Source organism: Podarcis gaigeae, assembly GCF_964106915.1.
Source record: "Podarcis gaigeae genome assembly, chromosome: 2".
Taxonomy (NCBI): Eukaryota; Metazoa; Chordata; class Lepidosauria; order Squamata; family Lacertidae; genus Podarcis; species Podarcis gaigeae.
In genome coordinates, this window is record NC_139679.1 from 86,415,889 (window position 1) to 86,436,626 (window position 20,738).

General features: G+C 41.3%; 1 protein-coding gene across 6 annotated transcripts in view; it reads left to right on the forward strand.

Annotated features, from left to right (window-relative positions):
* CHCHD6 (coiled-coil-helix-coiled-coil-helix domain containing 6) overlaps positions 1-20,738 on the forward strand; it is a 203,195-nt gene that overhangs the window by 103,059 nt on the left and 79,398 nt on the right. For all 6 annotated transcript variants that reach the window (XM_083721796.1, XM_083721793.1, XM_083721797.1 and 3 more), the window contains one exon: positions 6,908-6,978. In XM_083721796.1, coding sequence (XP_083577922.1) covers positions 6,908-6,978 — 71 coding nt within the window. The remainder of the gene's footprint in view (positions 1-6,907; positions 6,979-20,738) is intronic.

Here is a 20,738-nt window from a genome sequence, read left to right on the forward strand (position 1 = left end):
GAAGTAATGAGGGGATGGATAAGCCCATCCCTGAACAACATTTTTTTGGCATTTCTAAAATCCTGGTGTCCGCCCCCCGCCCCCCGGTGACATATAATTCTTATTATTCAAAAAGTGAACTTCTATTCACATGGAAGAAGCCTAAAAGGCCATTAACTTGGTCTAAAGAAGCCGACTTTAACTTTTAAAATGTGTATGTTACAATATATATTTATATACTATATATGAGGCCCCTAGATCTATAAGAAATGCAGAAAAATTCACTGTTAATAACTCATTTTCAAATTGCCCCCCTTAAAAATCAGATTGCCCCCCTGTGGGGCATGTGTCCCATGTTGGGAACCACGGTTGTAGAAGCACAGATTGCAGGCTTGCACAACTTATGACCCATCAAGCTGATCTCAGCCCAGCCAGCTTGGTGTGGGGGCCCATGAAGAGCTTGATAAACCTCCTGATTTTGCATATGTGAGCCTGAAAAAGTGGAGAGGGACGCTGTTAAGCTCCTAAAGCTGCTGGGCCCTCCTTGGCTTCAGAGGTCAAATTTGTCAGGCCTGTGCTTGAATGTTGAACCAAGCCTTCTTGGTCAAGTCATGATCTTGGCCAAGTTCCTCAGCTTCAATTGGGTAGTAATAACACACACACCAGATTCTTATGGGAGTTAGTGATTGTAAAGCATACTGCATTTTAACAATTCTAGATGAATTACTGTTGTTAATAATAGCTACATTGAGAGACTTGGTATAAATTACATTTAATACCAATAATAACTGCCTTGAGAGCCTTATTTCACAGCTTTGAAATGTTTATTTACACACACTTTTGATATAAAATCAACAGAATCATCAACGTATTATAAATGGGTAGAAACTCCCTTGTGTTCAGGATACTGAACACGGGGAGTGATTCCAAAGTGTAATTTGTCCAGAAAGCTACATTGTAGAGGTTTGTCATATTGCGCATCTTAACCGATTAACTGAAAATCATCAAAGAGGTTTAGGATGCATACGCAGGTTCCCATGTTGCTGTGGGTGTTTTTTTTCAATTTTTTAAAAATAAACTTTATATGACTGCAAGAGGCAAACAGCACATTGAAATAACAAATGGGTAAGCCTATTTAGTCCTCTGGAATTTGAACACAAATCCTCCTTGCGGTAGGCACCCCAAAAGGATAATGGCAGCTGCATTCTGCATTTGCTGCTGCTGCAGCTTTGTCCTAGCTTTGTTTTTCAATGAATGATATTTGTGTTTCCTGAAATACTGCTATATTTATCCCACTAGTTTTCTGTGTCAAAGTGGAAGAGAGCGACAGCTGTACAAGGTCATAAGGGCTCTTAATTTCCAATTTAAATAGCCCTGCTTAGTACCAGGCAGCCCAAAAAACCCTTACAGGAGAGTCTCGCGACAGAGGTAGCCGGTGCTTAATTCCCTTTCCTTATTCTGCCTTTTCCCTTTTGTTTTGTTGCATGGTGCGAAAAATGTGGTGTTATTGCCTTTTTACATGCATTGTGGGATGCAAATTCCTTCCAGCAGGATATGGGCTCCCGTTCAGAACGCAAGAGAGAACTCGCAGCAACAAGGGAGGAGGGATTCTAAGTGATGCTCCTGTCAGGTGCTAGGCAGATTGCACCATGTAATCCTGCAGCTGTCATCTGCAGCATTTGTCAAGACCTCCTCTGTTGGTCTGCTCTGTTTCATCACGGGGATCGCTAGCATTCATCTAGGCTGGCAATGTTTCAACAGCCATTAATCCTCTTTGTATCTTTCAGCGCTATGACCACTGACAAGGTTCTAGGCACCGCCATGTCAACATACCTCAATATAACTTGCGATTGTTCTGTTTTTCCTTTAAAAAAACAAACAAGCAAGCAGCTTTTGATCCATTGACCCAGTTCTCAGCCTAATATGGTTGTTGAGGTATTTTCACCTCCACCCCCCTTGCTGCTGTTTTAACACCAGGAAAGGACCTTTCCTAAAAATGATTAATTTCTGGTTTTTGTCTTTCTCTTCCGTGTTTTTCAGTCAGGTGTCTTATATCTCACCTAGACCAATGTGTAGTTTAGGCAAGTGAAATGAAGCAGCCTTTGTGATGAGCTGGAAAAGCAGTTCCAAATATCTCCTGTTCCATAGAATCACAGATTCTACATAATTGTAAGGTACCTAAAGTTCAGCCCCCTGCAATGATGATTAAATGATCCTTGAATAGCATACTTTGTCTAAAACTGAGGAGAGCTGGAGGTGGGGTTTGAAGATTTAATCCAGCCCCCCACCCACCCCCTATATAGTTTCTCCCATAATTCATGCATGTTACAGAACTGAACAGGCACATGTCCTACATAGCTTGTGTATTTTTGGCATTCCCCATCAAAAATATCAGTTATATTTCTTTGGGGCGGCACATAACTGCACAGCATAATGCAGGAATAGTCACAGCTTTCTCACCTTATATGAAACACTGCAGTTACTCACTATTTTCATAACACTTTTTAAAAGTGCCTGATGTTAAGTGCAGTTTTTTTCCAGATGGAAAATTTGCTCCAGCAGGAAGAATACAGCGTGCGTGCCTCTCAGTAGGTGCAATCACTGCATTGCTACTTCACACATTGCGTTTTTGCTGTGTATTCAGACTTCGGAGCTGCTCCAGTGTTCATTAAAATGGCAGCATATGAATTGCTATAAAATCCTGGACAAATCCTTTTCCTTCTGCTCCTGTAAATTTATGTTAATAAGAGTTTGCTTTGAAAAAAACCACATAAAATTAAGCACATACCTATAATCTCAGATTTCAGGTCTTTGATTCAATATCTGACACTTGTAATCAACTTGCTGGTTCTTAGATCGCTCAGTTTATTTCAGACTTATCTGCTGGAAGTTATTAGCAAAGTTGACGAGCAGCTAACCATGCTTGAAATCTGTAGTCCCAAGTCCGAAGGGAAATTGCATAGACACACTTAAGATAAATGATTAAAATCCAACTAATTGAGGCATCCTCTTATTGAGGCATCCTCTTCCTAACTGGTTGCTCTGATGGACTACAAGTTTCGAGGAAGGACTACTGTGGCCAGTATGGTGTCTAGGAAGCTCTTGGTCTTAAAAGGAAGCTTAACTGGTAATGGTGAAGGAAAGGAAAGGTGAAGCTCAGTTTCCTTTTCCAAGTAGAAGTTTTGTAGAAGTGGAGCTGTTTGCCAGAGAAGCCTGGCTTGGTGTTTAGAGAGGGCAAAGCTGTTCCACAGCTTTGAGGAGCAACAGGAAAGTGCACAACGAAGGTCTTTGTGGAGAAATTGTATCCTGTGTTCTTAGAACCAAGGATGAAAACATGCTCTTCAAGTTACTTGAAGGGAGGGCACAATCTGCTAATGCAATAGAGTAGGACATTCTTGGTAGGGAGTGGAAACACACTCCCAAAACAGACTTACCAGCCATTACAACTACTTTTGTTCCACTAGACTCTAATCAGTTTTTGTAAGTCACTCTAGCCTGTATTTCTTTTTATTGCTGAAAGTCAGAAGTTTAATTACTTCTGACTTTTAAGTTGTAGCTTTGTACTGTATTGCATTGCATTGGGGTTTTGATAGTGAACTTTGATTTTATCATGTTGCTTTGAGTAGCTGATGGAAAGTTAACTGAGACTTGTGCAGGATAAATACATGGTGATAGCCTTGTGTGCATGTTTTTTTTGTGTGTTTTTTTACAAACTTGTCACTAAAGTACTGCCCTCTTGTTGATGTGTTTACTATAGCCAAAGATTCTTCTGTAATCATTTTATAAAACACTTACACCTGGAAAACATCCCTGATAATCAATTTCTTTTTCTGTTTTCAGTCTTAGGGTTAGGGTTAAATCCCAGCTTCATGCTGAGCCTTATGTACAACATATTTGTTCTTATTTTCCATTCCTGCTGCTCCTTCGTTGCAGATCACTGCTGGCTAATAGAATTTGATGGGGCTCCTTTCTGTTGCCTGCAAAATGTTTCATTTTGCTACCTTCCGCTCTTGCTTGCTTTTTTCTACTTTTTGTCATCGTTTTGATCTTGCAAATCCAGGTCCTATGAGAAATCAGACAGTATGAAATATGAAAATTGCTTGAGAAGTAATTGGAGAAACAGTGAGATTTATGAAACCCATGGAGATAATGCTCACACCTACTTATTCACAATATTTAATTTTTAATGGCAATTTTAATTAATGGAGGCACGGGTCTTTGGGTTTTTCAGAGGCAAGTGAGGAACAGCAGGGAGTTGCAGGGCTGTGCAGTGCAGGTGGGAGGGAAGGTGCTATTAAAATCTGCATTCTAGGCTGGTGACCTGAGAGAGGGAGAGGACAGAGTGTTTAAAGTTCTAAAGTGAAATAAAATTAACCATTATGTAACACACATCGATAGACAGACAGACCGACAGATAGCTCTTGCTGCCAAAGTACATTTTGAGGTGAAGCCTCATCTGCAATTTGTCAGTTCCTGAAAGAGTTTTTTTTTTATTATTGAAAACCTGTGAAAACAATTCCCTGCTGGGCTTCTTTGTGTCATGCATAAAGATACATCTAACAATGATGCATTCATATAGCAAATTTGAAAGGAATATCAAAGCATGCTTATATGAACCTGCTAATTTATGAACTCTGCAAGGAAAGTGGTAGGGAAGTGCACAGAAATACAAATCTATCTGAGAAGGGGCAAGATTGTAAGCATGATGAGTGGTCTTTTTTCTGTTTAAGTTCCATTTTCCCTAAGCTTTGTGGCTAGACATTGCTGGAGGATAAAAGTAAATGCAGGAATAAAACTTTGTTTCAGCTGCTGTGCTGAGGAAATGGAAGGAAAATAACACTTGAGAGAATCATGATACAATCTGAAAAGGGCAAGGATCCTCCAGAAAGGGAATTACACAGTAAAAAAAAATCTGTCACACACTATTTTATTTGAATTGATTATTTAGATTTGTGTTTATCTATTTAGCCTCTCACTGTTAATCAGCAAGTTTACAGAGGAAATGTGTCCATATGCCATTTGCTTATGTTGCATAGATGAAAGGGCTAGGAATCGTTCCATGCTTTATGTGACAATCATGTTTGGGCCAAGGTTCATCAGTGTTTATATCTGGATATTTTGGGATGTGCACCTGCCATGTACACTGTATATTTCCTGCAGATAATCCATAACAAGCATGATTTGCTGTAAGTATGGAACTGTTCTTTAATAGGACTTCATTCTCACATTCCTTCAAGAAGCAAGGGTGGTGTACATGATTTGTTTTCTTTCCATTTTTCTCCTCACAAGAGCCCATTGAGTATGATGCTGTTATGGCACCCCGTCTTCTCTGCATCTTACGATGCAGGGGGGAAGGGAATTCCAGTCAAGAGTGGACCCCTCTGTCTGCTATTCCTTCCTGTTAAACCTCTCACTGCCACCAGGTGAGAGAATTTATTTTACGCTCATTGCCCCTCGCTAGACAGCGTAAAATGCCCTTGTGTCTCCTCAGAAACTCCTCAAAGTGCATTCCCACCAGCAGAGTTTGGATATATTGCTGTTAATTTTATTCAGTCTTGTTGGGCACATATACCAGCGGTGTATGTTTAGAGCATTTTCTCAATTCCTATTTGAGATAGATCCAAACGGTAGTCTCTTCCAAAAAACAATTCCAAAGTTGTTCCTCTAGTTCTTCTCCAAAATCTTTTCCCCATTTTAGTCTTAAAGAAATAAGGGGAAGGGTGGACAATATAGTTGGGAAATGATTCCTTTCTACATTGGGTTGGTAGAATGAAATAATTGTTCAAAGTTGTTTAGGTTGCATAGTGCCTGGGGCATACAACTTTAGTCCCAGTTTACAACTGAAGTATAAAGCAGTGAATACCTCGTGCATTATTTGCAGTCTTAAGACTTATTTATGAAGGCTAGGGAAGATCAGCTTTCTCCTGAATTGGATAAAATTTCATACATTGCTTTACTTCACAAAGTGAAGTTACTATATTTGAAAAGTTGCTGTGGTGTCTAAGTTCAGGTGGAGTTTAATCAAAGTAAATGTAGGATGCTGTCAAGAGATTGTTTATAACAGGGGTGGAAAATCTTTGGCTTTTGGGTCAAATTTGGCCTATGAGGCTGTTTTCATAAACCACACCCTTCAGCTCCAAAGGAAAAATTGGGAACCTTAAAGTGTGATCCCAACCATTTTTTGTGAGTGAGGCTTGCTGTCAATGTCGATCAGCTGATCGACATTGACAGCAAGTTCTGGTGTGATTGCTGTCCAGAGCAGGTATGTTTCACTCCCGACAAACCCTCAGAGTATGGCTTGATGTAAGTGCAAATATTTCTTTGTGTTGTCTGATTAAATTTGAGCTGTACCACACAGGAACATTTTTGCTTTGGGTCATCTGATATTATTGTGATGTCAGGCGATTAATGGGCAGCTCCACCCATCCATCCATCCTATGGACTGGATCCTTTTCCCAAACCCTGACTTATAAAAAAGGCTAATGTTTGGATACTTGCTTTTCAATTAACCTGCCTTTTCTGTTTCTAATATTGTTATTTATACCTTTACAATAATGACTGGTTGACGTTCCCCTTGCAAGACCTGTGGAGTATATTTTCTTTGGATTGGAAGTGGGCTGTTAATTTGCTCATTCTCACTCAGTGCATTAAGGTTGACTACAGGAGCTTATGTATGAAATGATACATGGTGAAGCTCACTTGTTTGTTTTTAGCTATTATTTTATCTGTAGGGTATAAATGATAATGATGAGCTTCAGAATCCTTTATTTTTGCAAGCATTTTCATCCCTGTTAGCCCTCCCTTTTGGTGCTTTAATGTATAGCATTTGTCTCACTTGCCTTTATCAGTTTAAGAGCCTTTGTAGTGGACTATGCTGCTTAAGAAACATTAATTTGTAATGCTGGGTGATGCCTTTTTAAACTTTCAGAATTCTGAAATCTACAAGATGACCTTGGATCAATACAATGAGGCAGTTACCAATGCAGAAGATCAGATCAGGTAAGAATGCAATTGTTACCCCATTGACAGATTAAAAACAATATTATTTTTCCAGAAGGAGCTGGCTTAGTGTGGTGCTGAGGGGAATTCATTTGCATGCTTCCACCCAGTTCTGGCCAAAGCAGGGAATTACAAGGAAACCAGCCAAGAAGTGTTACAGTAGAGCAGAGTAGATACTGTGCATCCAGGTCACACTTGCTCACACTTTAGAAGGAAAGGGGTTCTGCTCCATCTTAGGCCAGGATTGTGCAGCTCTGTCCATTGCCTGGCTTTAGCCTCTTCCTCAACTTTGCTTTCTACTCTGCCCCAAACCTGATAGGAGCCAAGTCTGACAGACCAGAAATACAAATATTTTTGTAGTTGCCATATGGGGAAAGTATGTTGCTGCAGTCAAGGAGGCATTTCTCTTATAGTTAAGGAGGAGTATATGAACATGACCTGAGCTATAGGAAGCCCTGAAGCATTGAAACCTACATTTCCACTATAAGCCAAATAGCTATTGGTGTGTGTGTGTGTGTGTGTGTGTGTGTGTATGGGACGCAGGTGGTGCTGTGAGTTAAACCACAGAGCTTAGGGCTTGTCGATCAGAAGGTGAGCAGTTCGAATCCTCGCAACAGGGTGAGCTCCTGTTGCTTGGTCCCTGCTCCTGCCAACCCAGCAGTTTGAAAGCATATCAAAATGCAAGTAGATAAATAGGTACCGCTTCGGCGGGAAGGTAAATGGCGTTTCTGTGCGCTGCTCTGGTTCACCAGAAGCAGCTTAGTCATGCTGGCCACATGACCCGGAAGTTGTACGTCGCCTCCCTCGGCCAATAAAGTGAGATGAGCACCGCAACCCCAGAGTCGGTCATGACTGGACCTAATGGTCAGGGGTCCCTTTACCTTCATATATGTGTGTGTGTGTGTCTGTGTGTGTGTGTTTGTACGCACACACACTTTCTTAAACGGAAGAGTTAAGTTAATACATTCCGTGAAATTTCAAGGACAATGCATAAGAATTGCAGTACATTGTACATGTTTAGCATATACACAAAAGTCAATAATATGTAGTGTTTTAAAGAAACATGCATTTTAACATGCTTCTGACACGTTGCGAGGAGCTCCCAGTTGGCTGAGGCAACCTGCAAAATGTACCTGCATTAGAAAATGTGTATAATTGGGCCATATTGTGTGCAATGGCCCTTGAAGCAAATATATCAATTAGATGATTAAGAGTTGCTTTTTTGTGCAACAGGCAAATAAATGATGACAAATTAGACGTTAGGTGTTAATTAACAGAGCATGTGCTACATTTCTTAAAATAGTATTTTTATCTTGAAGCCAATATGTGTATGATATTTTATGCCTCCTTTTTGTCACTTTAATACATGTTTCATATTCTAAATCCATTTATAGGATGGAGATGTCTAGCATAGTATTCCCCATGTTTTAATAAACAAATGAATTCTTCCTTTCGAGGATTCTTTTTCATTGACAATGCTAGAGCACATATAATAATCCACACTAGTAAGCAACCAAATACTACGATGGGATACCCAGGGGGAGTGATGACAAAAGTAAGATAGTTTTCAGCAGGCATTTAAAAGTTGACAGAAGGCGTCCACTGGGTTTTCCACAGGTTACGTGTGAGTATGGGTGTTTCAGAGCAGTCTAGAGAAGACTTTGAATCTCAAAGGTATAAGAGATGATGCTTAGGGAGCTGCCTTCTCAGCTCCTTGCATTGAGAGGGTTTTGACGTTTTCCTCCCAGGAAAGATCAGAAAATAATGGGTACTGAAGACCAATTAACAAAGATGAGTTGACCTCTGTAGTTTAGGAGTTAGCTGCTTATCCATTCTAAGTTGGAATTTATTTGGGAATATAGCTAAGATAAAAAGAAAAAGGCTTTGCAAGATGGAAGGTGCAGGAATTAGGAGATTAGGAGATTATTAGGAGATTATTATTATTTTATAAGGAAGACCCCTGTCAGAAGACAAAATTAGGCACAAATTACAAGATACACCAGCAGATTGGCTAGAACTGCATGATGCTTGACATTTTATCACAAAAACATCTATTAAATACCTCTATTAATCCCAAAGTCATCTTACTAAAAAGCAGGCCACCAGGACAGTAATACCATTTGAAAGGTTTACTTAGCTGTTAAGAAAAGCTTCAATGGCATGGTCTCAAAAATAAACTACCTCTAGAAAGATGTTACTATGATCAGATTAAGAAATATCAAATCCATGGAAAAGACAGATATAGGCAAAATGATACACAAGAGCCCAATTTTTTGGGGGGGGGGGGCATTATCTGCTCATACAAGTGAGAACTTTCTAAAAAATACTGCAAAAGTGATGATACATTCTGGTTCAACCAGCAAGAATGATGGGGAAGGGATCAGCAGATAGTTGGAGAGGTGACAGTTCAAAAGGAACATATTGGGAACTTCTACCCAGTGGTAGAAGGGTTTTTGGAAATACTTCCTAAAAGAGATTGGTGACATTACGAAGCACATAGCAGCAGTGGATCCAACATTATGGTTGTTCTCTTTGTTTTCTGATATAAACTCAGATTCTCCCCCTGCCCCCCAAGAGTTTAGTTTAGTTTGTGCTTGTGGCAGCATGGCCACATCCCAGCATTGGAAACATGCCTGCCTTAAAAATGGGTAATTGGTAAGGGAAAAGCTATGCTATGTTGTGGTAATGGAAAAGGTAACACATCAGTTTTGAATTCTTAGAGGCCAGTCACAAATTGATTATTTTTATGCAGTATGCCATGATTTTGTTTCTTTTGCTGATAAGAAAGACACTGGTATGCTAATGCCACTGCAGTACACTTTTATTTGGAACAATAAGTAGAAGGCAGAACATTTTGTTATTGATCTGTTCTTCTCGGAATGCATTGGATCTCGATGCTGGATAACTAAATGGGATCTATATCGGAGCACTCTATTCTTACATGGTGTAATGGCATGCTTTATTTTATACATTTAGAATCATAGACTGGTAGAATTGGAAGGGACTCTGAGGGTCACCTTGCCTAACCCTCAATCACGCTGGAATTTTTTTGCCCAACATGAGGCTCGAACCCATGACCATGAGATTACAAATCTACTGGCGGAGCTATCCCATATATATATATGGGACCTGGGACACTTTGGGCAATATGTCTCATAAAGCAGAGATGGACAGGTTTCCCATACAGACAAACAATAATGTGGATGGTTGCAGCGTGGTATATGTCTACTACTTGTACTGCATTTGCTTCTTATTGGTGCTGACTTCTTAAAAGTCTCACTTTTGAGTTTGCTGCAACAGCTGTCAACAGGCATAGGCATGTTGCTGTTCCATAAAAAAAAAAAACCAAACCAAACCAAGCAAACAACAACAAAAACAGAGTTGCCAACATGCTGCATATATTTGTAGAGTACATTCTCTTAAAAATAAGTTGCTGTTGGAATAAATATTTCAAAAGTTGGAAAGCAGTAATTAAGTTATGACAGCCTTTTCTTCAGTTGTCTTAGAACACAGGAAGATGATATCAAAGCCAAATATGTTTCCAGAACTATGTTTCTAGTTGGCAAGAAAGCAATAATTAGAAATATGCAGGTTCTTTGGGATTTCCTGCAGGAAGAGATTAAGATCAGCGGTTGTGTCCTATATTTCTTGTTTTTAGTTGTGCCAATATTTCCTTTATCTTCAGTGCATTCCTTTTGGGGCTTCATCCTACCCCTCCACATTTTTTTACTGGATAGGGACCAGCAGCACACATTCGCCTCTTGTATTATGAGGCATTCTTTAAAAAGTCAAGACTGCTGTTAATTCCATCCTGGTTGTTTTAGCCAGAATATTTCAAGCAAGGTTTTAGGAAGCATCCTCCGCCGCACCCTGCTCTATTTGTTTTTGGCTGAAGTTGTTACATGCTCCTTCTCTACTACGTGCCCCTGAACAATGCTTTCCATTTCACTTAATACCACATTGTAATTATTCTCACTTCATTGTTTTGCACTGCCAACTCATTCTTTAATTCCATCATTATATTTCCAGATGGTGCCCCACTGAGGCCTTTGTGTGGGGTTTTGGCAGTTGGCTTACCGAAGATAGCTGTTACTTTGCACATCTTTCTCCTACAAAAAAATAAGCTGCAGGTGAAAGAAATTTGGTGCAAAAAAGCTCCCCTGTTCCACTTAATTACACATATACACCTAAAGGGCCTGAGTTGGGGGTGACTAACCAGAAATGAGACCTAGGGGCCATAGTGGATAGCTTGACGAAGACATTGACCCAGTGTGCAGCAGCAGGTGGATCGTTCATAATGCTGTTATACAAATGTGTATTGTGACCACATTTAAAATACTGTCCTCAGTTCTGGTTATCTCACCTTGAAAAGGATATGGTAGAGTTGGAGAAGTTTCAGAAAAGGGCAGCCAAACTGATATGGGGAGTGGAGTTTAGATAAAAGGTGAGTAAGAGGTGCTAAGATAGAAGTATGTTTATATAAAGTTATGCATGCAGGGGAGAAAGTGGAGAGAGGAATGTTTTCCTCCTTCTTTCATAACACTAAGATTTGTGGACAACCCAATGAAGCTGAATGTTGGAAGATTTGGAACAGATAAAAGAAAGGACATCTTCATACACCATATAGTTAAAGTGTGGCACTCACTCCTACAAGAGGCAGTGATGACCATCAACTTGGATGACTTCAAAAGAAGATTAGACAAATCCATGGAGGGATACGGCTCTCAGTGGCTACTGACCATGATTGCTGTGCTCTCCCTCCACGGTCAGGGGCAGTAGCGCTTCTGAAGACCAGTGACTAGGAGCCATAGGAGGAGAGAGGGCTCTTGTGATTGGGCCCTGCTTTTCGGTTTCCCACAGATATCTGGTCCAGAAGGCTCTTCTTATATTCTATGGGGAATGGTTATTTCCTTGTTATGAACAGGTGACTTTTACATTTGAGGGAGAAGGAAATTCTAATTTAAGATGGAATGGTGACCAAGAGTATGAGCTCTGAGAGACCCATGAGTCAGGAAGGCACAGAATTGACTCACAGAGTTGGAAGGGACCCAAAGGTCCACAGGAATTTTTGACGAATGTGGAGGTTGAACCCACAACCCTGTGATGAAGAGTCTCATGCTCTGCTATGGACTCAGTAGGTGGTTGCCCTTAGGCAAGTCACTCTCTTTTGCCTCCACTCCCCATGTGAATACAGCAGTAGTAATACTGGTCTACCTTGCAGAGTTGTTGTAAAGATGAATAAAGCATATGTTTGTAAAGTACTTTGAACATTCAAAAAGAGCCGTATCAATGCTTATTGTTGTTAAACAATGCCAGGGTTGGAAATCCTAGTTTTGCATCCTTGAGTACATCCTGACTTCTATGCACAATTTAGGCAGGGTCATGTGAGCAAGCAGCTTGCTCCTCCCCATCCTTAAGTGAATTATTGAGATGCAAATCCGTAGGACTTAACAGGCACATCTTGTTATTGCTCATTACTTGTGAAGCGCTGTCAGCGTGCACATTTTCTTACCTTTTGACACACACCTTCAAATATGGAAAGTAGTAATCTGGCACAAGGTGCAACATTAAACCCTGTCTTAACCATCTGATAATGCTGTTTGGACTGGAGAGCACTTTACGGAAGTGGCCATGCTTAAGTATTGCCTCGCCATTGTCTGACTTATTCAGACTGAGAATAGCAAATGTCAGGCTTGATTAATTCTGTTATGTGCTCTTCTTTGGTAGCCAAGGAGTTCCTGGGTGCTTTTACCAACTGCCTAGGGTTGCTGATGGGTCATAGAGAACTCCACCCTGCACCTACCACAGATCATAACTTGGCTGCTGTTTACATCATCACTTTACACTTTGATTAACTTGATTTGAGTCAAAACCCTCTGGTCTTCTTGACTCTGTCTTTAGATTTTCTTCAGCTTATGAGTCACTTCTTCAAAGTGTAAACAGCAAGTGCTGTTTAGGAGCTGCTGTCTCAGGATAACTTATAGTGTAAGCCGGCTCTTAGAGGTCTATAGCTGACTCATTAAAATAGTGTATCCCACTGGTTTTTCCAAGATTGTACTAGTGTAAAGGGCTCACCGAATTGCCCTCTGTGTGTCTCTTGTTCCGTGGAAAAGTTGGAGCTATCTCTCAGCCTTATGCTCAGTTCACATAAACACAGCTGTTTTTACAAAAAGTGTGATAGGAAATTGATTTCCTCTCTCTCCAGTTCTAATGTTACCACCCACTTGCCATTACTCATGGTGAATTACTAGAACGAGACCCTCATTCCTTCCTTTACATATATACATTGAAGGTGTTTCCGTTTTTTGTCACCTTCTGCCAGACACCATCTTTTATACGTGTCATTTGCTGTGCTTGGATAAGCCGGAGACACAGAATTTTCTCTGCTGTGAGCAGCAACTCCTGCTTTTCAGAAACCAAATGGCAGCATGAGTAGAAGAGGCACGAATTATGGAGGCTGTTTCCTTGGCATTGCTAAGCTTCTGTTGCATCCCTTTCCATTCATTTTCTCGTCCTCTCGACCATCTGCAGCTCTGGCACAAGTGGCCTAGTGCATTAAAGGGCTTTTTATTTCCTCTGAATGAATAATGCTAACTGGTATTTATGACAGCACTTCAACATTTCAGAGTGTTGTGCGGAACTTCACTAACAAGGCCACACAATAAAAAATGTTCCTTTGAGGTTAGTGGACAAGTCTGGCTCTTTTTCTCTCAGAAGAGAGGAAATCTGTACAGGAAAGGGATGAACTGGTTTGTGCCAAGCGACATAGCTAAGCAGTGGTAGGTGTTTCATCCTGTGACCTCACCTGGAGGGAGGGTATCAGTATTGACCCAGAGGTGGTCAATCCACTGTGACTTGACTGTTCGTTCTCACATCTGAACTGCTGGCAGCACATTAAGAAATATCTTCCCTTCTACATTTCCTCTTTCATTCTTTGCTGGATATTACCCAGCTCTCTGTTTTTCCCAGCAAAGAGCCGCCTAGCAACAGGAGCCTTACTGATCAGAGCTTGGAAAACTAGCAGCTCTTTTGCCACCTTCCTTGTTGTCCCCTCGTTCTGCGCATGTTGTGTTGGCTTGGAGAACCACCACAAAATGCATCGCCTGCTTTATTTTATTACAAAGGCTGCGTTATTTTGTATGTGTACGTGTCAGCCAGTGGAATTAAAGGCTGGGGACTTAGATCTAGACGCACACCGCACGCTTGCACACATTCCACTGTTTAGCAAACTCTTCACATCAGTGATCATCCACAAAAGGAGATGCGTGTAAATAAAAGGCCAGTGCTCCCCACCTTTTACTTCACTCCCTGTCCTTTTCTCGCTGCTCAGAGAGCCATGACGCAGACTAGGTTTAGAGAAGACAACTTGTTAATCCCCTCCCCGCTACAGGGAATAAAATGGCATTTCATTCCAAGCTCTATTAATGCGCCCGCTCCTGGGATAAAGCGAGACTCCCAAAAGGCAGTGGCCAATTTTTTCCTCCTTCTGCATCGTCTTTGTCTTCTTTTGAGTGTTACATTTAGATTAGTGTCTGAGGATTAAATGTTTTTACAGTCTCTGAATCTGTTAAGGGATGGCAGGGCGGGAGTGAAGGGAAAATCAGTAAAGATGCTACGGCTTAGTGCAGGTGTTCCTGATGTATCCTCTAAGGGCTGGTTTTAAACTTTCTTTTGTAAAATTTGACACTATTGTCATCATCATCATCATCATTATTATTAATGGAAGCACCAAGAATGAATGTGGTGTTGGGATATGACACTTTCTCTAAAGCGTAAAGCTACACAAGCATGATGGTGTTTGGAGGATTAGAAAGTTGTTAAAAGATAACTTTCCTGGGAGACCTGACTCCTTTTTATGAGCTTCTGAAGCTGTTTACCAAGAGCTCTGTTGTTTGCACGCCTGGCCGAGGGTGTTACTCACTCTGTGCACTTTTTATCAATGTTCATTTAAAGAATGCCCTTTATCTTATTGTCCCACTAGAGATCAGCCTTGAATCCAAGGCAGCGTTCCGGTGAATAGGCTGCCAGAGAGATTTACTCCATATGGGACCCCATATCTCCGAGTTCCATTTAATGATTGTAGGATCCTTAAACTTAATAGGCGTGAGTATTTAAAATTACTATGTTGGAGAAACTGGCATGTGGTATGTATCCCCATGGGCTTTTTACAGAAAGGAAAATTGAACAGACTTTTAACACACAGGCATAAGGTAAAAGGCTCCTTGATAGGCTATGAAGTTGAAAAAGTGAATTATGGCTGATTTCTACTACTGAAAAAAGTACCCTTGTGTACTACTAACCCTGCTGTGGATGGTTGAAAGAGAGAGAGAGTAGAAGAAGAATTTTGTTCTTTGGGATCTGAGAGTATCCAAAACTGTCACTTATGAAAAAATTGCTTGGATGTATGTAAAAAGAGATTTCTTTTCCATCTGTCTCATGAAGCCTCAAATATTATGGCCTTCATTGCTCCAGGAAAATAGCTCCTATTGGAGGTTACTAACAAGAAATGTAGAATGGATTCTTCTCATAGTGTGTTTTGAGGAGGTGAGCAGTATTCTGATACACTATACATGGCACTGGCAGGAGTAGGTAGAGCAGGTAGTTGATAAAACCATATTTTTAGACTAACTAATGGATTGATATTTTTTTTAAGTAACATGAACTGGACATTGATGTCTGACATGTGCCAGCAATTGGCTTTTTCCAGTGCATGTTTTTATTCAGACAAACCAGGGAGTAGCATTGCTGCCTTTTTATTTGATTTTGTAGAGACATTTGTAGGTTTTATTTCTGTTATGTTATATCCTACTCTGTTATGTTGTTTACAACTCTGAAACTTTATGTATTAGTGGTCTATGTAAAAATGATCTTAAACAAACAAACAAAAAATTGTTCTATAGAAATTCATTTGATGGCTGCCACCATCCCACAGCTGGAATGTCACAACTGAAAAGGAGCCTCAAGAAGTAGAGAAGCCTAAGAGTCTTAAAAAACAAAACAAAAAAACCCCACCTCCCTATTTAGGGATAGTTCAGATGTCTCAGTAGCATTAACCAAAGTGTGCCTTGGGAAAATGTCTTGTTAATAAGCCTACAGAAGTTTCTATCCTTCCAAAAAGGCAAAACCCTTGTCTTCTGGGAGGAGTGGAGCTTACTGCATTTCTGTGTTGGGTGCAGACAAAGGGGCTTCCTCCCTCCTCTGCCAGCCTCCTTGCTCTCTGTGCTGGGCAGAGCGGCAGGGGGTGTGCGTCATATATTCTGCCCCTTCTCTGCCAACCTGCTTACTTGCCTGCAGGCAGTTCCTTCTTACCTGTGACTGCCAGGTGAGTTCTTAAATACTAGGCTGGATGAACATCATGTATCCAACAAGACTGTAAGGGGAGTGAAATATCTGGGAAATGTCTGATAGGGAAATAAGACTTCAGTTCACAAAGAGAAAAATATCTGCCTGTGCATACTTCAGGAAAATCAGGCTTTTCCCCAATGATATTTTATACCTTGGAAATACATACTTTGGCCACAATATGTGACCAAACTTTGAAACACAGCTAATTCCATAATACTTGGTTTATGAGCTTTACTTTTATACTGTGGGTTAAACCACAGAACCTAGGACTTGCCGATCAGAAGGTCGGCGGTTCGAATCCCCGTGACAGGGTGAGCTCTCGTTGCTCGGTCCCTGCTCCTGCCAACCTAGCAGTTCGAAAGCACGTCAAAGTGCAAGTAGATAAATAGGTACCGCTCCAGTGGGAAGGTAAACGGCATTTCCGTGTGCTGTTCTGGTTCGCCAGAAGTGGCTTAGTCATGCTGGCCATGTGACCTGTACGCCATGAGCTGTACACTGGCTCCCTCAGCCAATAAAGCGAGATGAGCGCCGCAACCCCAGAGTCGGCCACGACTGGACCTAATGGTCAGGGGTCCCTTTACCTTTACCTTTTAATGGCCATTTAGGAATGAAGTAGATCTTCCTGGTCCAACCCAACCCAGGGTTATTATAGAAGGTCACAACAGGAAACAAAACACTGAAAAGGGGGTCTATTATTGCACCACCAAGAACATATTTCTGTTTGAAATGCTCAAAAACAAAGAGTATTTTTTCACCTTAGATATGATAGATAACAATTTTGGGGATAGTGAGGTGGACTAGCGTGTTGTTTTCCAGTCACAGATGGACTACCTTGAATCAGTCCCCAAGGCAAGAAAGCAAACGGATTATTTACATGTTTTATTGCTTACCTATTTTCACACTTCAGCCTTGGTCCTCAAAACGTTGCAGTGCTGCAAGCCATATTAAAACAAAGTATGCAGTTGTGCAGCACTTAAAGCACTGCAGTCTCTATATTTGGCTTCAGCGCCCCTTGAGCCTTGCAGAACTAAAGTGCTTCTCAAACACCCAGCCCGTGCCGCAATAGGAATAAGTATCTCCCCTAACGTTGCATGTTGGGATACAAATGCATGAGTGAGTACTTTGGAATCTGCACATTTTTAGGCGTGCAAGTGCCTAAACATAACCCAGTTACTCTTCTGGGGAATGCTTTTCCATCCATACACAGGCATTGCCCCAGTGAAGTATTTCTAGAAAGCATGCTCCTGCTAAACTGCTGTGATTTCCGCCTGTGCTACATGCCCTAACACCTGCTACTATTCTGAATACTTATCATCCCAGTTTGTCAAATAACGCCTGCACCCTGTGTTTATACCATTGATGTGATTTGAGTTGAAGGTTGCTGCTGTAGATTACAAATGACAAAGAGGGTGCATTGTACAAACAGGTCACTCTTACGGCACCTGATGAAGGCCACCGTGAACATGGCTTGGTAGATCTTCTGAGTTAGAGATAGACACTGTGTAAAGTGTCTATCTATTTTGCACTGAAAAATGACATCGAAAATTGTGAATACCACTAAAGAGAAGTGGAAGTTTACTGTGGCTCATGTAAACTAAAAAAAAAAAATTCAGACCATGCCCTGGTCCTTGTAGAATGTACAGGTTTGGAAGTTATGCAGCAGAAAAGTAGTTTATGTTGGGAATTCTTCCTTTCAGGACTGTTTTGCAAGCTGTGTTTTAAAACCGCCCTTGTATGCTAGCCCTTCGCTTTCCTGCACAGCTTTCTTCCCCCAGTGGATGCGTTTTACAGATGGGGTGTAGTTGTGGTGATGCTGAAGGTTGATGTTGAAGCTGGAATCATCGTGGGAATGCTTTCCAAAAGGAATGGCAAAATTAAAGATGTCAAAAGCAATAAGGCCTGAGAAACCTCTTGTTACCAGGGAATTAATGGACTGTTGGTTAATTAGCAGCCCAAGGCAAAGCTGAGGTAACATTCTTAACAATTTGGTCATTAATTCAGCAATAACTGGTTTCAAGGGCATTGTTTGCTGTTTTGAACAGTAATGGTATTTATGCTTTTCAATTATACCCTCTGTTTGCATGGGTACAGCTTCTGTTACGGAGGGTGATTTCCCCCTCCCACACACACACACAAGGGGCAGGGTTAAAGTGGATGGAAGATCAAAGGTAAGTCATGAGGCTTTTAACAGAGAAATTTTGCTAGAAAAATTATGACTTCCTGTACAGTATCCCTGAAGATTTCCTTGTCAAGATGACATGACTTTCTTGAGTAGCTATCCCTATGGAACTGTGCAGGTGCTGTGTAATTGGCTGAATTAGAACCTATCTTTTCTTCTCGAAGAAAATAGTATCTTGGTTCTGTGATCTACTATTTCTTTCGGTCAACAAATAAAGCCTTTCAGGCTAGCCAAGAAGTATATAATCAGAAGTACCAATTATTCATTTTGGGGGATCCAGCTCAGATTTAGCACTGCTATTTGCCACTGCCTCACCCCCGCCACAAAAAAAAATCTAAATGTCATTAGTAAGCTTCTAGGAGTGTTGGCAAGTAAGATCTGGGATTCTGGCAGCCTGCTGCTAGGTAAAATAATGTGTGATGTATAGTTTTTGAAAGCTCTTGATTCCCCACCCCCAAATGGTAATCTTCAGTCTGATCTCAGCATGCCAAGACTTGCTGGATGTAGTACGTTTGGATTAGTCTTCTATGTTCATCTCTTGAGCCCTTTGCTGATTTGTGAAAATGCTATTTATTTTGTGGAGAATACTCGTGCTCTAGATCCTGGTCTAGACTGGCAAAACTGAAACGTGAGAGGCATTTCTAAAAGTCCAGAAGTGTAATCCACTGTGATATTACATAGTTTCTTTTCCTGTTGAAAGAGTCATCTTCCTGTATGGGCTGGGTCTGGTTGCCAAAGTCAGTGACAACAGGAGAAAAATCCTTGGACTTACCTGGGTGCAGATACCGTTTGTTAAATTAAGCAATTACATTCTAAGTCCGTTTTTAAATGTATATTTTCTCTCTTTGAATATGTTTTCATTCCTCTCCTTCCCAAACCAATGGCCCTTTTTCAATGCCAGCTTCCTTTTGAGAGGAGCGTGTTAGAGGAGGCTAAATAAAAACAAGTGCACAGCAGGCAGTACTAGCAGCCTGCAATCCCAAAATACAGTTTTGCCAGCCTGATACCTCTTCCCTAGAACTTTGCTGAATGGTCAGGAGTAAAGTTTTTTTTTGGGGGGTAGGGGTTTCTGAGGAGAAGCTAAAAACATTAAACTACCAACTGGCATCTGTCTGTCTCCAGAGACAATGGAAGAGTGTGCCTTTGGGGGTAAAGTCAAACCATTGGAGAAATACACCACCTGCTATGGCTGTAAAAAGCAATACGCAAGAGGCATATTTTAATTACGTCTGGGGCAGATGAAATCATCCAGCTTTGCTGCTACAGGTGCACCATGAGGTTCTTCTTTCAGTGGTCATTCTTCCTCTGGTCACGGCTGTGCATGAATCACTTGGCTGTCTTGTCTCCAGGTGCTGCGGTCGTCTGCCAGGGATTCCCATGCAGTAGGGATCAATGTTGCCAGCCTTCACGTCAAGTTTGCAGGCATCTTTGTAACACAGAGTTGGTACGCCAACAGGCCCGGTGCCTGAAGCTCCCCATAAAGCACATCCTTGGGGATCCTGCCATCTTCCATTCTGTGTACATGACCAAGCCAGAGTAAACGTCGCTGAGACAGAAGTGTGGACTTGCTGGGAAAGTGGGCTTGGGAGAGCACATCTTTGTTTGAGCCTCTGTCCTGCCATGTGATGCCCAGAATCTTCCTCATGCAGCACATGTGGAAGGTGTCCCTCCTGATGGGTGTAAGTTGCCCACAAATACATAGGTCCCCTTCCAAGGCAGCAGATGCTCTTGTTTTATCATGCTTTGCTGGTAGGAAATGAAACTACCAGCACAGTGCAATAATACAAGCATGCTAGTTCAGCTAAGGGCTAGTTCATTTCACAGAAGCAAGCTTCTATATAACTTTAATTTACCAGATCAGGAACCACAGCTTAAACAGGATCCACATTGAAATGTGCATCACCTACAGATGCAGACCACCAGCATGGTGTTGCATGTATATCCCAGTGGCCATCCCTCTTCTGGAGATGAGTATCCAAATACACAAGAAAACCATGCAGCAAAGAGGGCATCCACCCTTAAGTATGCCTTTTGAATTGTTTAATATATCTTGCTGAGGTGAGGAGGCGGTCTATGCTTTGCCAATGGCATTTGTAGGACTAATGTTCAGTTTCATCCACAGTGACTGCAGGGCTTTTTTCAGCCAAAACTCACTGGTACTCAGTTCTGCCACCTCTCAGGTGGGCGCCATTGCCATTATAAGAGAACATGGTGAGCATCTTTTTTTCTAGAAAAA